This window comes from Salvelinus sp. IW2-2015, linkage group LG36 (assembly GCF_002910315.2).
Source record: "Salvelinus sp. IW2-2015 linkage group LG36, ASM291031v2, whole genome shotgun sequence".
Classification (NCBI taxonomy): domain Eukaryota; kingdom Metazoa; phylum Chordata; class Actinopteri; order Salmoniformes; family Salmonidae; genus Salvelinus; species Salvelinus sp. IW2-2015.
Window position 1 is genome coordinate 9013894 of NC_036875.1, and position 16837 is coordinate 9030730.

Consider the following 16837-nt stretch of genomic DNA (forward strand, 5'->3'; position numbering starts at 1 on the left):
TCTATAATACTTCCGGTGTTCTATGTTAATAGCTCCGTCTTTTCAGGGCGCAGTTGATGTTAGTTCCTGGTCTTCAAATGCAGCGTCATTATTAATGCTAGACCAAACTTAAATTACCGAAAATGATTTTAATTGTCAACYATATACCTAGCTAGCTATATCTATATGCTGTACATATACACCCTGAGTATGCAAGGAATTATGATGAGATACTTTCAACTGGAAATACTTAATCATTGCTCCACCAAAATAAACATAGTGATGGCGTCGTTTGGTCATTGAAGTGGCGATTTAGCAAAGTAAAAACAATCTACCCAGCTTCAATACCTTATTAAGGTAAGACAGGCTCATTAAATMACTTAGCTAGTTTATGTTCATTACATGTAAACATATGTAACGATATCCATCAGAATAAAGGTCAATTTACAAAGGTCTGACGGGGTAAAATGCATTGTTTTCAAGAGAAAGAATCTCAGAAGTTGACGCAGTAGGTCAGAATTCTGTTTCATAAGTGCTGTCATTATTCAGCACTGCTATTAATGGATTTGTTACTGGAGATCTCAAAACATAATTTCGAATGCTAATTGTGTTTATTAGCTAGTACTTCGTTTTTATAGAGGGCCACAGTGGGCTCGTCACAATACCCATAAAACCTAGCGGACAAACACAGAAATGGTTCCAATCATTTTTTTCACCATTTATTTTTCTCGAAGGGGATTTCATGTAGGCTTTAGGTGCCTTTACTCAGTACTTTGTTTAAGCACCTTTGMCAGTGATTACAGCCTCAAGTCTTCTTGGGTATGATGCTACAAGCGTACACACCTGTATTTMGGGAGTTGGAAGGTGWKCCTTCACCCCAGTCTGAGATCCTGAGRGCTCTGGAGCAGGTTTTCATCAAAGATCCCTATGTACTTTGCTCCGTTAATCTTTCCCTCAATCCTGACTAGTCACCCATTCCCTGCCGCTGAAAAACATCCCCACAGCATGATGCTGCCACCACCATGCTTCACCGTAGGGATGGTTTTGGCCAGGTGATGASCGTTGCTTGGTTTCCTTCAGACGTGACGTTTGGCATTCAGGCCAAAGAGTTCAATCTTGGCAAACTCCAAGCGGGCTGTCATGTGCCTTTRTACTGAGGAGTATRTTCTGTCTGGCCACTCTACCATAAAGGTCTGATTGGTGGAGTGCTGCAGAGATGGTTGTCATTCTGGAAGGTTCTCCCATCTCTACAGAGGAACTCTGAAGCTTTGGTCACCTCCCTGACTAAGGCCCTTCTCCCRGATTGCTCAGTTTGGCCGGGCAGCCAGCTCTAGGAAGAGAGTCTTGGTGGTTCCAAACTTCTTCCATTTAAGAATGATGAAGGCCAGTGTGTTCTTGGGGACCTTCAATGCTGCAGACATTTTTTAGTGCCCTTCCCCAGATCTGTTTCTCGACACAATCCTGTCTTGGAGCTCTACGGACAATTCCTTCAACCTCATGGCTTGGTTATTTGATTTGTGGGACCTTATATAGACAGGTGTGTGCCTTTCCAGGATGCACAAGATCAATTTTAAGTCTCATAGCAAAGGGTCTGAATACTTATGTAAAAGTTGTATTTTTTTGTTTTATACATTTGCAAACATTTTTTGTAATTATGGGTTATTTTGTGTAGATTGAGGATTTTTTTATTTTATTTAATCATTGTAGAGTAAGGCTGTAATATAAAATGTAGAAAAAGTGAATGTCTGAATACTTTCCGAATGCACTAACTTTGACATGTTCTGTTGTAGATTCAAAGCCAAATTAACTCATTGCAGAATGAATCCATAACCACAAATAAATAAGCATATTTATTTGACAAGAATGCACCTAGTCACCCATCAATRACCTGAACTCCAATTACCATTGTTTTAAAGAAAACAAAATGGTAKACAATTCATACAAATGTCTTTTATACATAAAATATAAACATCTAAGTAAATATTAATTATTTATTCATCAATGCCATAAACCTGGGACATCACAGAGCACCATATGAAAAAAATGATAATATCCGAGAGCGCACATATTCTTCTACTTTTCTAGTTTAAGAATTAGACCAGCCCAAATAACAACATGTAAAACCTCATATTGTGATTTTTGGTGGGTGAGTTACAAATGGATAAACAACTGGATGAGTAAGTTAGGTTTAATATAAAATACTAGGTCAAATCCAGCAGAATGAGAAACACTTAACTGACTCAAAACAAGGAAGGCATGCCTAAACGCAGCTYTATCAACACCCTTCTTGTCAATTTAACAGCTCCATGTTGCTTGTCATTTMTGAGCAGCACATTTTCCACAGTATTTAGTCCAAACCCCAGAATAAGCAGAAGGCCAGAATTACACAGGTGAAAAAAAGGTAGCAAAAACAATACACCATAACCGTTAGAATCATTGACCAGTACGGAGAATTAAGTAAAACCACAAATCCAAATCCCTATCTCCATCCATGGCTAATTTAGGAAAGGAACAATTTTAGCTAGCTTGCCACTGGAGGACAAAAACACAACGAGATGCAACAATTAAAGTTTATTTTGTCAATGGCTTTTGATGCGATGTGACTGTAAAGCCAAATCCAAACGGCCTTCCCTTTACATATTTTTTGTGTGTGTTTACCAGGACCATTCACAGTTGAGCTTGCTCAATTTAGCTCAARGCTGATTGGCTCTTTATTTATTTTTTGTGAATGGGGGTGCTGTGGGATTATTTTAGATACTCTTTGAAGAGGTAGGATTTCAGACGTTTTCGGAAGATCGGCAMGGACTCTGCTATCCTAGTTTCAGGGGGAAGCTAGTCCCACAATTGGGGTGCTAGGACAGAGAAGAGCTTGAACTAGGCTAATCCTACCCCATTGATTTTAATCACTCAGTTGTGAGTTTATTTGCATGCATGCAAACAGCTTATAACAGTTGTAAACAGTACTATGAAACAACACAGTGCCTATAACTGTAAATACATAGGTAGGGACACCTAAGGTAAACATGTTATTGTATATTCCTCCCTGTGTGACCAGGCAGCTCCGGTAGTTGACATTTCACTGTGCATCTACACCTGCATTGCTTGCTGTTTGGGGTTTTAGGCTGGGTTTCTGTACAGAACTTTTGTGACATCAGCTGATGTAAGAAGGGCTTTATAAATARATTTGATTGATTGGCATAGTCCTTGGTGATAGGCACACTAACTCATTGTTATTTAGTTTTAATTGCCTGTCATGTTATATGGCATAATGCTCTTAATATTTTCTCAACAGACAAATGAGCCAATGGAGACTGAGGGGTTGTGTCTCTGTGAAAAGTGCGGGAAGGAATTCTCCGATAGCAGCCGCCTTTCCTCTCACCTTTGCACTGTGGACTTCACCAAAAAGGGACAGTTGACCCGTTATAAGTGTCCTTTGTGCAATGAGGTCTTTAGCATGCCAGGTGCACTGAAACACCACTTCCAAAGCCATCGGCGGGAGGAACTCACAGGTCCGTTCCACTGCTCCGTGGAGGGTTGCCAGTTCAGCACTTCACACCGGTTGGTGTACCAGGAACACCTGCACGCACAGCATGCTCTCACCCTCGTCTCTTGTACCTTCCGGTCCTGCACCTTGGCATTCCGCACACATTCTGAGATGGAGGGCCACTGGCGTATCCATATGCCTTTCCACTGCCCCCGCTGTGACTTTGTGACCGCTCATGCTAAACAGCTGAGTACCCATGGTGTGGAACATGACCGTCCACTTGCTGCACCTGAGGGTAAGCTTTTGGAATAAATGCATCATTCTCCACACAAACGAATACTCACTCACATTGTTATATTTAGGGTAGAGCCAACACTGGGTGCCTGAATTTGTGTACATTTTTGTGCTCAGGTGACAAGGTGCCAACAACGACAGGCCAGGGTGGAAGCAGCCAATCYGCTCTTGAGACCAGCTCTGGAAGGCCAAGAAGGGCCCGGAAACGCAATCCAGCTTATGTGTCATCATCACAAGAAGATGATGAGGATYAAGAAGAGACACAGCAGCACAACATCGACAATAGAGCCAGAGAGGAGGTGCAAAAAGACAAAACAGCTACGAACATCAATGAGAACCCATCTAAAGGTAGTGTGGGATCTCTAGTCCTGCTTTGGCGTTGTTGTTCTTCTCTTCTGGGTTAAGCACCATTCAAGTTTTCTGGTGAGGTAGGGTTTTGCCAGGTCATCAAATATCAGATAAATGTTGTGCTAACCATACTTTTGAAAAGCACTTTAAATAAGGTTTATGTCAGTAAATCTAGGTCTACATTTACATACTAGGAAATAAGTTGTTCTGTTTCATTTGTTTCATTACAAAAGATAACACCCGCATCTCCTCCCTGTCCTGAAGATCATATTATGGCAGGCATGGAGCATATGTATCGCACTCACATCTGCCCCGAGTGCCGCCGCTGTTTCAAGATGCGCTCCCACCTGCTGGAGCACCTCCACCTCCACTTCCCAGACCCCAGTCTCCAGTGCCCCACCTGCAACCATTACTTCACCAGCAAGAGCAAGCTGCGCATCCACATGCTTCGCGAGTCTGGCCAGAAGGTCCATCGCTGCCACCTGTGCGACTACGCCTCTGTGGAGCGCAACTCGCTCCACCGCCACCTGGCCAGTGTGCACTCCAACGAGGTAGGGGGCGACATCCACCCGGACGTCTACCCCTGCCCCACCTGCGGCCAGAGCTTCCGCCAGAGCCAGGCGCTCAAGGCCCACATGAAGTCTCACCACACGTTGCGGGACAGCCAGCCACTGGCCTGCTTCCAGGAGGGATGCTCCTTCAAGACCTCTGACCGGAAGGAGCTCCAGAGACACGCAGCCGATGTCCATGGAGTCAAGGCCGTAGAYTGCCGCCATCATGCCTGCAATGCCATCTTTGGTAGCCCCCAGGACATGGAGGCCCATTACCGGACGCACTTGGCCTTCCACTGCTCACAGTGCGACTTCTCCTGCTCCAACAAGAGCCTCTTCCGGCAGCACAAACTGCAAGGCCATGCCGGGGACGAGGAGTTGACCTGCAACTTCTGCCCCTTTGCCACGTTCAATCCTGTGGAGTTCCAGCAGCATGTCGGCCATTTCCACGCCAATGAGAAGATCCACCGGTGCCATCAGTGCAGCTTTGTCACCGCACACAAGCGGGTCCTTCGACGGCACATGCTAATGCATAGTGGTGAGCAGAAAAAAGTAACGTAACATTGGACTGTTATACTCATCCATAGCTTCCAGATCACTCATTATTAAAAGTTATTCATGTATTTTTCTTTCAAGGTGAGAAGCCCCACAAGTGTAACCTGTGTGACTTCAGGTGCCGTGATGAGACCTACCTCTCAAAACACATGCTCATCCACTCAGATGACAAGAATCATATGTGCTCTGAGTGTGGATATGTCACCAAATGGAAACACTACCTGAATGTGCACATGCGCAAACATGCTGGTGACCTCAGGTAAGTGATTTACTAGTTAGTTATTTTGCACATACAGTACCAGTCAAAAGTTTAGACACACCTACTCAGGGTGTCATCAAGGCAAAGGGTGGCTACTTTGAAGAATCTAAAATTTGTTGAACACTTTTTTGGTTACTACTCGATTCCATATGTGTTATTTCATAGTTTTGATGTCTTCACTATTATTCTACAATATAGTAAAAACAAAGAAAAGCCCTTGAATGAGTAGGTGTCCAAACTTGACTGGTACTGTCAGTCTTAGAGAACTGTCAGTGGCGCAGCGGCCTAAGACACTGCATCTCAGTGCTTGAGGCGTCACTACAGATACCCTGGTTCGATCCCAGGCTGTATCACAGCCGGTTGTGATTGGGAGTCCCATAGGYCGGCGCACAATTGGCCCAGTGTTGGCCGGTGTAGGCCGTCATTGTAATTAAGAATTRGCTCTTTACTGACTTGACTAGTATAATAAAGGTTAAAAAAAAAGTGAAAATAGTGGTCTGTTTTATGGTGTGCATGAAGTAGTGTAGGGATTTTTAACTGATAAAAGCATTACAAAATACTTTTTGTCTGATGTTCACCCAAGTTGATGTGTATGTCTGCTCTAGCACCTCTTGGTGTGAGAAGTGGGATATCATATCAGGAGTTAATGAACCTAAGGCCACACTTAGGCATTGAGAGATTGACAGATCCAGTCCGTTTCCTCTCCCAGGTACCAGTGTGACCAGTGCTCCTACCGTTGTCACCGCACGGACCAACTCAACAGCCACAAACTCCGACACCAGGCCAAATCACTGATATGTGAAGTCTGTGCATATTCKTGCAAGCGCAAGTACGAGCTTCGCAAGCACATGCTCCTCAAGCACTCTCAGGGAGAGGGCCATCAGCCTCCAGTCTTCCAGTGCAAGTACTGTCCCTATCAGACATGCTACCGCCAGGCTCTGCACAACCACGAAAACTGCAAACATACCCGGACTCGAGAGTTCCGCTGTGCCCTCTGCCCCTACTCCACTTACAGCAGCACCGGCCTCTTCATCCACAAGAGGAAGGCTCATGGATACGTGCCTGGCGATAAGGAGTGGCAAGAGAACTATGCAGAGAAGGAGAGGGAGAACTCTGTGGACCTACTGCAGGGCTTCTACAAAATGCCAGCCAAGAACTCCGRTGAAGGTCCTATCAAGAACCTACAGGAGAAAGTCGCTGGCTCTGCTGTTCAAAATGAACACAACCTAGAAACTGTAACTGGCCCCAAAACCACAGAAATGGCAAATAAAAAATCTGATATTGTCCAAGTGGTAGTTGACAAAGGGATTCTGGCATGTCACAATTCAACAGATAATCCAGAGCAATGCTGTACTTTAGTTTTGACAACAATAGCTAACACAGAGTGCACTGAGATGGCATCCATGCAGGGTGAGACGCCAAACAGCAGAGACCCAACTTACAGAAGACCCACAGTGGACCCTAAAGGATCTAACACCCTGAGTCAAAAGCCAGCATCTGCAAGTGAGGCGGAGGAAGAGGACATGGCTATGGAGGACTGTGATGACCTAAATGATTCAGAAGACAGAGAAACTCCTTTAACCGCTACAAGGCAACAAGCAGAGGCTGCAGAGAACAACACACAGATAGTGGAGGTGTCTAGCGCAGCTAGCAACTCATCCGCTGAACCATTGGCGCAAAGCACCGACTCTGAGATTCGTCTGAAGGCCATGAGGAAGCAAGACAAGGACCAAGCGGAGGCTCTGGTCTTGGAAGGCCGGGTTCAGATGCTGGTGGTGCAGAATGAGGCCGGAGAGGCTAGCATATACCGGTGCGAACACTGCTCCTACGTGACTCGCAAGCAGACCTCTCTCCGACACCACTGCCATTCCCTCTGCCTCGCCAGGTGGAAGAGACTCAAGTGCCAAGCCTGTGGGGCGCAYTTCAAACAGAAGAGAGGCCTGGACACCCACCGCCTCAGGAAGTGTCCCGCTCTGCAGAAGAACACCAGGAGGTTCATTGGCACTCCCTCTGCTGGACAGTCTGGAGAAAGGGACTCGGGTCAGGGTAAATCCCAGAACCCTGATAAAACCACAACCGCAGATCAATCAGAGATAGTATCTTGTGATGTTGCCCCAACCGAAGATTCCATAGACACACAACCAGAAATGAGAGGAGAGGAAGCAAACTTGTGCGATTTGACCAATCCTGAAGGCTCCGGTGTGAGAGGATCTACAGCACTACAGAAAAGCCAAAGAAAGAAAGTTGGYAAGACAAAAACGCAAGTGAAAGTTGGCAAGGTAAAGAGACCTGTGAAGATTAAAAAGATCAATGAGGGGAAAATCTTAGGAAAGACGGACAAAGCCCATCCTGTGAACACAGAGAATGACAATGCGCATAGCTATATAGAAGATYACATGAAATTCACTTGCAAGATGTGCAGTTTCAGGTCCTCCAGGCTTGTGACAATAGAGCGTCACTGCTCGACGTGCACAAGAAAAGCTCCCACAAAGAAGGCTGTCCGAATTGTAAGCTCTCTGGAACAGGATGATGACAGCAATGAGGAGGATGAGAATATTAATAGTGGTTCTGAAGAAGATGTGGTTGAGATAAAGGTATCAAATCCAAGCTATTCTCCTAAATTGTCCTGTKCCAACTGTCTTTTCAGGTGCAAACAGAAGAGAGCACTGAACAACCACGAGAAGCGGGGCTGCCTGAAGCCGGACGAGGTGCAGTGCGAATTCTGCTCGTTTGTGGCCAAGTCACAGAAAGCTYTGGCTAACCATGTACTGGTCCATCGGAAAGACAAGTTATCGCTCCTCAAAAAGGTCAAAAGGTCAGTTTTGCGTTGCGACCATTGCCCCTTTACTTGTAAGCAAGAGCGTTGCATGACCCAGCACGTGGCTCTGAAGCACGAAGGTGCCAGGCCCCACCGCTGCCGCTTCTGCCCGTTCAGCACCACACGGCGCTACCGCCTATATGCCCATGAATCTCTTCACACCGGCATGGGCCGCCACAGCTGCGACGTCTGCGACCAGACCTTTGGCGCTGCCTCCAAACTCCGCCAGCATCACAAGCGTGTCCACGACAAACAGCCCTCTCATTTCTGCACCCTGTGCGACTTCAGCAGCTACTCCCTCAACGATGTTGGACGACATACCCTCCGCTGCCACACAGGMAAGCTCCTGCACCCCTGCAGCCAATGTGAGGCACGCTTTAGCTCCGACACAGCGCTCAAGCAGCACTGCAGCCGCAAACACCTGAGCCCCGCCAGCGTAGCCTGCAAGKAATGTGACTTTATCTGTGGCAGCCAGGCCACCCTCAAGGTCCACCAGCAGAAAAAGCACCCTCAGCTGGACTGTGCCACCTGCCAGGAGACCTTCCCCACCCGGAAGAGCCTGGAGGAGCACCAGAGGACCCACCTCACCCAGCAGTGCCCGCTTTGCCCTTTTGCCACCCGTAAGAGGCAGCCACTCACCCAGCACCTTCTCGACGAGCATGAGGATGGCCCCCCAGAGGACAAGCCCCTAAAGTGTGCCATCTGTGGCTTCGCCTGTCGCCACCAACTGGTCTTTGAGCAGCACGTTCGCTCCCACGGGGGTACCCGCCTTTACAAGTGCACAGACTGCCAGTACTCGACTCGCAACAAGCAGAAAATCACATGGCACATTCGCATACACACAGGGGAGAAGCCCTACCACTGTGAGCAGTGCAGCTACTCCTGCGCAGATCCCTCAAGGCTAAAGGTGAGCAATGAGGTCCTTCAAAAAAAAATGCTGTAATGAAACAAATGGTACTACACCATTTTATTTTATAGAAGTCAGGTCATCTCAGTCTAATACCAAACCGTAGGGCTTAAAAAGTCTACAAGGACTGGTAGAGGACCATATATGTTAAGGTACCATGTGTTACAAATGGCGTAGTAGATAACTATTTATCATCATTGCCATTCCATTATAGTATCACATGAGGATCCACCAGGAGGAGAAGAAGTACCTCTGTCCTGAGTGTGGCTACAAATGCAAGTGGATGAGCCAATTGAAGTATCACATGACCAAACACACAGGTACAAASTACGAGTCACACACTATTGCTGTCATCATTTATAACAAATACATTTAGTTGGAATTCYATCATAAAATGACCTTTCCCCTGCCCTTTCTTTCTCTCTCCCTCCACCCTCAGGGGATAAGCCATATGCGTGCGACGAGTGCGAGTACCGCACCAACCGTGGTGACGCCCTCCGCATCCACAGGGAGACGCAGCACTGCGACGCTCGCACCTTTATCTGCGAGAAGTGTGGCAAAGGCTTCAAGACGCGCTTCCTACTTAAGACKCACCAGCGTAAGCACAGCGAGGAGCGGCCTTACGTGTGCGGCCTGTGCCGCAGGGCCTTCCGTTGGCCAGCCGGCCTRCGCCACCATTACCTCACCCACACCAACCAGCAGCCTTTCATGTGCCGCTACTGCCCCTACCGTGCCAAGCAGAAGTTCCAGGTGGTCAAGCACCTCCGGGGGCACCACCCGGACCAGCCTGTGGAGCAAGGGGTGGCCAAGGATCCCCACGCCCTCAGCCTAACCCTGCAGGATGCCCGTCTGGGTCGGCCGGAGGAGGGGGCTGGGGAGGAGGTGGAGGAGGGGGGGGCTGGGGAGGAGGTGGAGGAGGGGATGGAGGTGATTGTACCGGATGGGGTGGAGGTGTTGGTGCAAGAGAGGGTGGAGGTGTTGGTGCAAGAGAGGGTGGAGGAGGTCACAGAAGGCCAGCAAGGTGAGGAGTAAAAAGGTTCAGGCCACTCAACTAGAACCTGAGAAAACAGACATTTTAGTGAACGTTTTGATGCAGTTTTCCTCATCCAAGCATGATGAGGACTGGGCTACAGCGGTAAACTGAATTAAACATCAACAAAGGACCTTGTCTTAATGAGTATGCATGTACATATACTACTGCAAAGTACACCATGAAACAAATATACAATTGTATGTTTAGTATTAAAACATTGTCAATTAACTGACAATTGCAAGAAATGTTGCTAACTGACAATTGCAAGAAATGTGCAGTTTAAAAATGTTTAACCAATAGGAATATAACTTTTTATATTAAGATGTTTTCAAAACAGCAGGTCTTTCATTTCTCTTTATTTGTAGAGCTCTATGCACATGCATACGTTACAATATAACACTTTTACAACATGATGCATGAGATAGCGATATAGTTTCATGCCACACTTTGAGGAACTGTACAAAATGTCTATGGAAATGTTTCGATGGAGGACTAATAGTTTATGCAGTTAAGTTACTCTACCAGCACACGATGCAAATGTTGAATGGTAATGAAACAATGATATAAAAACAAAGGTCATTGCATAGTTTAACTCTAAAAGGACTTGTGAGCCCTGCAGTATGTCTGTTATTATACCGGTTTGATCAGCTAAGTGCTATTGAACATTGCTTAATGCATTCCTATYACATACAAGTTAAAAAACATTGATTATTTTAAAAGATTTTATATTGGGGAAATGGCAAAATATRACTTAAATGCTGTGAATTCCCAGGTGTTTTTTCATCTTTCATCAGTGTGGTCGCACTAATATTTACTTGAACAGAAATGGGTATTTATGTAGAAATACTGTAAAGCAGTTCATACCGATGTATCTTTCAATACTGATAATAGTTAATTTGTTGAAAGTGACAGCAATCATGAGGTATTGTAGCCCTTCCATGTGGTTAGAGTTTGCAGCCAATCATTGGGCCATCAGACTTCTGTTGTTACCTCAGAGATCTTGACATTGACAAACAGAGTAGACAGAGGGATAGCCGTTCCGTCTTTGGACAGGAGGTGGATGTGCCGATATCCTGGGGCAAGTGGGGAGAGCATCCAGAAGAAATTCAGATTTATGTCACGGAGATCCACTTAGAAACCATCACTCATACAGTAAAATATGTACATTTGTACATAACAGGCTTAAATAAAAACTCAGCTGAGATGTACAATTCAGACAGGTTTCATCAATTGATTTAACCTTTATCCAGGTAAGTCAATAGGATAAAATTAATTTGTGAAATAATTTGAAGAAAACTGCACTTGAGATTTACCCAGCTTTCCAGACTTTACACTATCTCAGTTGTAATATGATGATGTCTATTTRACCTGGCTGAATACAGGTGAAGGGCACGGTGAACTGGCCCATGAAGTCATTCCTGGAYGCCTTGTCATAGTCCTCCACCACAAAACGCACCAGGGCCAACTCTGGGACGTGGATGATAAAARTGAGGGTCTCGTTCCATAGAGGGTTAAAACCTGTAGATGGGGAAGCAGAGACCAGGATTTAGGCAGCCAAGAGAAGGACTAGGGTTCTATGGCATGTTCTATCTKATTTACTAAAACATGGCAAGGTGCGTACTATTTACATGTAAAAAAAWWTATAATAATGCATGCATTTTCGTCCCRGAGTAGACCGAGTCTGTACAAAGACCCCAATGCATCTCTTTGTCAGGCCATGTAAGATGGTCCCTCACCATTGTTGTCAATGTAACTTGTCTCTTGCTTGGCTTGGTCTTGCGATACTCCGTAGATCTCCACTCTAACCAGAGGGTCAACGATGGAGCCCTCCTTCTGGTTCACCTTTGGTAGCTGCTGCCCACTAATTACCTGATGGACACACACGCACACACACAATCAAGACTCGGACAAGTATAAACATGCCAAAAGTAAACCTCCAGAACACACAAACTGTACATGCCCAAAGGCACACAACATAGTTGTAGGATACAGAGCAGTTGTTTCTGGACCTGGATAGACAGTTGGAGTGATGTGTAGCCATCCCAGTCRTGGGGTCTTTCTGGGTCAAAAGAGTCATCATTCCTCATGAAGTCAGGTTTGAGGACGTAGCCACAGCAGCCATTCTGACTGAAGAGCCCATCGTTCAGATCCATCTCCAACCCAGCCGTCTGGACGTTCAGCGCCACTAGGAGTAGATCAATCAACCAATCAATCAATCACATGCATTTATTTCTATATGTATGGATGTTATTATGCAATATGTTTCACCTAACTGACAGCCCACGTTCCACAGCTCCTGTGGGTTGTAGTTGGAGGAATCGGTCCTCATGCCGCTGGGATAGACTCTGCTAAGCTGTCTGCTGTTGTGGTGCACAAACTCCGTCCCTGAGAAAGACAGCCATACAGCGACGTTTTTTCCTATCCCCTAACCCAGGGGACCTACAACAGTGAATGGGAGTGAATTCCTCACCGTTGATCCTTGGCAATATATGAATACATTGTTTGCTATGTAGGTATTGCTAAAATAMTTCAGYGCGCACCTGTGTCCTTTGCAAGTTTCCTGGCRTTGGACTCTGAGAAAGAGGACATTTCGTAGCACTTGGAGTGCAAGCGAGAGTACTCAAAGCTGTGAAAATGGACACTCTTGCAGTACACCACCAGATCCGAGAGTTCCCTAGAGAACTTGGATTTCTGAGGAGACAGGAAATGACATGCCTGCGTAAGTGACCTAATCTCACCTGCTTTGTGGCTATTGAACCAAGGCAAAACATGATTAGCTGGCAGATCAAGGTACAGCGTTCATTGCTTGCTTACTGTGTGATAGACAAAAACATCTCAATTTTTTACATAACGGCAGGATGTATTAACAGTAATAATGTGTGAATGTATAAGTGTAATAGTTGGCGCAGATGATGGCAAGAAGTTGCCAGACGTTCACCTCCATCCATCCATTTATCCATCCATCCCCATACCTTATCATGGAGACAAAGGGCCTCTGCAGACAGGTTTTCTGCAGACGGGCTCTCAGGTTCAGCCTCATCGCTGACCTCGTCAGTGGCCTCATCGGTCAGCGTTTCACTTTCTTCTAGACCGCCAATCTTCTTTGCTTTCAACAGGATCTTTCCCTTCAAATCCTAATATGAGTATACACACACACACAACCCACTCATAGGATATTCCTCATAGGAAGTGTCTGCCAATCATAAACGTTAGTATTGATTATCTAAAGTGCTCTGAATGGAAAAAGAATAAAAGAAATCACTGGAGAAAACAGACTGTACTCAGTGGCGGAATGCGAGGCGATGCTGGCGGTGCGCGTGCACTGGGGCCCACGGCCATGGGGGGCTCGCAAGCCCTAACTATTAAGTTATGCATGGGCACCCTAGTTATCTGCATACCGGGCTGTATAATTTGTACACCAGACTTGTCAATGGTCAATCACAATGTCTACTATGAACCATTGCAAAATGCATCATGCTGTTTATAAGACAGGCCTACAAGTCAACAACACATCCTAATTATGGTTATTTGTAACTTAAATGTTTGGGCACTACATATGTCACCTAAATATTTCAATGTATTGATGACAATACATCTATTTGGTTCACATAAKACCTCACTGAACAGTAACAATGTCATMTTTTATTGGTATGCAAAGATCGRTGGGAAATATGCAAATACTGTCCAATGATATTGTAGCAAAGATTCAGATATGTGGCTAATTGTTTGGTGTGGCTTTCAGTTAGTTATTTTTGGCCACCTGTAAGTGTGAATGTTTATCCAGTTCATCTGGTCTGTTGACTTTCAGTTACTGTTCTGCTTTACATTGGGGGCCCAGTGATCATTTTATAATATAACAATGTAGTAAAGCCACTGACTGTACTGCTCTTAGCTACACTGCTGAATAAAAACCTGAACATCGACAGGAAATCAAATCTGTAGAGAATGGGTTCTCAATTTACTTGTTAAATAATTGACTTGCCTTGTTGGTGAATGGTTACGGTAGAGTAGATAAAATAGAATAGAAAACACATTGAAGGGGGTCTTACATGGGGAGAGGGCAGCTCTTGGGTAACCAGTCCGTCCAGGGGTTCCCTGAGCAGCATGTCCCCCAGGATGGTGTCCAGGAGCTGGGCCATGACCCTTTGCTGCTCCACACTGCAGTGGTTCTCCAGGGACAGGATGATAGGAAACTCAGATACCTGGGAGAGGGGACAGACGAAGGACTAAACAGGAATTCCTAAAGGAATGTGTGGATCTATTACAGTAATGTTTTGTATGATATGTTAAGGCTGAAGACAGATTGGTTTATGATGCTGAATACTTGGTTGAAGCAAAAACCAACACAGAAGACAAATGGTCAGGACAAGAACCATTTAGAGACTGGATTGGATAGAGCTGAGTGGTCATGGCCTCCCGAGTGGCGCAGCGGTCTAAGGCACTGCATCGCAGTGTTGCGGTATCACTACAGCCTGGGGGTCCCATAGGGCGGCACACAATTGGCCCAGCGTCATCCGGGTTAGGGGAGGGTTTGGCGGGGGGGGCTTTATTTGGCTTCGCTCTAGCGACTCCTTGTGGCGGGCCGGCCGCCTGCAGGCTGACTTCGGTCATCATTTGAACAGTGTTTCCTCCGACACGTTGGTGCAGCTCGCTTCCGGGTTAAGCGAGCGGGTGTTAAGAACCATGGCTTGGCGGGTCATGTTTCGGAGGACACATTATTCGACCTTCGCCTTTCCCGAGCTCGTTCGGGAGTTGCAGCAATGAGACAAGGTCGTAATCCCAAAATTTGGGAGAAAAAAGTGGGTAAAAAATTACAAACAAAAAAATGTAATACAAAAAWAGCTGAGTGGTCATGAATGTGTGATGGAAGTGTTCTGTTTGTGTGTCAAATGCTGCTTTTCTAATAGCCACTCATGTGAGTGACTGATTGATTGTACATGGGAGGAATCCTCACATCCGCAGTACGCCCATAACATTGCTCTGGGATCCAAGAGAAGTATCTTGGTTTCAAGGTCTCAGCTTTGAGAGAAGTCTCATGAGCTATCGGTCAGTCACATGCAGGAACTAACGTTAATAATGAATAATGAATAATGTAAATCATGCTTATATGACTTGTTTGTGTAGCAGTATATAAGGACTGAAAGGGAACGCCCTTGTGAGAGTTTTCATCAAGCATGGATTGAGTTTGTGAACCTTGATAATAAAGATTGATTAATTTACTTTGAGTTTGAGTCCTTAGAGGTGAATTTCCWCAGCAAACGTTATAATTAACTCAGGTATTGAGGTGCCCACCTTGAAGGCGTACTCTCCCAGCGTGGTGATGACGTCTCTGAAGAGGATCTTGGAGGTGAAGGTGTGGCCGTGATAAACAACCGGCTCTCCATTCGGCCCGTCCCAACAATCCACCTCAACACAACGACAGCCCCGCTTTAGAGCCCTGCACAGCAAGTACGCAGACACTCAGACATGGACTGAAAACTGTTTGAAAGATGGTTTGGTTTGTAAGAAATTAGAAGTTTTGTGTCTCACTTCCATACAAGCCAGAGATGGGCAACTCCAGTCCTAGAGGGCCAGATTGGCATCACACATTTCCCCCAGTCCTAGCTAACACTGATTGAACGAATTGTATTCAAAACTGGAGACCATTTTTTATTTAACCTTTATTTAACTAGGCAAGTCAGTTAAAAACAAATTATTATTTACAATGACGGCCTACCCGGGGAACTGCCTTGTTCAGGAAGGGTCAGAAAGACAGATTTTTACCTTGTCAGATCGGGGATTCGATCCAGCAACCTTTCGGCTACTGGCCCAATGCTCTAACCARGAGGGAACCTGCCGCCCCGAGCATGTCTGACCATGATTAGTTGGTTATTAGATATGTGTCAGATAGGGCTGGGGCAAATGTGCATAGGCACCTGAGCAATGGCACAAATGAAGCAGCTGCACCCACACTTTCAAAATAAGAGTGCAAACGTATGTTGTTGCACCCTCACTTTTTTTTTCCAGAAAATGATCATGATCCATTGGGTAATTTGTCATTTTCAATGATTAGCAATCTTTTGAGTTAGTCTACTAAAATACATATGTCCATTTTATATATTAATAGCACCCCCTCCTCCGTCGCTTCAAGATGAATGGTTTTGTCCATTGGAAAGTTTTGCATCGCTCCCGCATACCACTGTTTTGGCGCAATTAGAAAGCACTACTGGTGTTAAAAAAAAGGCACCTGCTAAAAAAAAATGTACAACTATTTTGTTGTGCTGTTGTTACATTTGTATTTTCGTTTCATGGCCGATGGTGTTGGTTCAAAGGTGTTTTTACATATCATTTGAGCTGCGTMCACCATGAGAAAATTCCTWGTATCATTTCACTTTTCCTGTATGAACCATGATGAGCATGCCACGGCATCTTTTTTTTTACCTAGCTGGCTCTGTGTTATGTTTTGGGCAAATCCAACACAACACTTCAATGAGTACCACTCTTCATATTTTCAAGCATGGTGGTGGCTGCATCATGTTATGGGTATGCTTGTCATCGTCAAGGACTGTGGAGATTTTTTGTATAAAAATAAACGGAATAGAGCCAAGCACAGGCAAAATCCTAGAGGAA

The 16837-nt window shown here is 45.4% G+C and overlaps 2 protein-coding genes across 2 annotated transcripts in view; one reads left to right on the plus strand and one right to left on the minus strand.

Moving 5' to 3' along the window:
- On the plus strand, positions 1-11443 carry znf142 (zinc finger protein 142). The gene is made up of 9 exons (XM_023980881.2): positions 1-336; positions 3272-3758; positions 3875-4105; positions 4370-5194; positions 5293-5470; positions 6180-9195; positions 9410-9515; positions 9635-10077; positions 10114-11443. Exons 2-9 carry the CDS (start codon positions 3284-3286, stop codon positions 10225-10227), a joined length of 5388 nt encoding a protein of 1795 aa, XP_023836649.1. The 5' UTR covers positions 1-336; positions 3272-3283; the 3' UTR covers positions 10228-11443.
- The window catches only part of plcd4b (phospholipase C, delta 4b), a 25990-nt gene continuing 19721 nt past the window's right edge, over positions 10569-16837 (minus strand). Inside the window, exons 8-16 of the mRNA XM_023980882.2 lie at positions 15521-15665; positions 14278-14430; positions 13201-13362; positions 12769-12919; positions 12497-12613; positions 12238-12413; positions 11965-12097; positions 11597-11746; positions 10569-11301 (exon numbers count right to left, since the gene is read on the minus strand). Of these exons, the coding sequence (XP_023836650.1) occupies positions 11201-11301; positions 11597-11746; positions 11965-12097; positions 12238-12413; positions 12497-12613; positions 12769-12919; positions 13201-13362; positions 14278-14430; positions 15521-15665 (1288 nt within the window). The 3' untranslated portion in view covers positions 10569-11200. The remainder of the gene's footprint in view (positions 11302-11596; positions 11747-11964; positions 12098-12237; positions 12414-12496; positions 12614-12768; positions 12920-13200; positions 13363-14277; positions 14431-15520; positions 15666-16837) is intronic.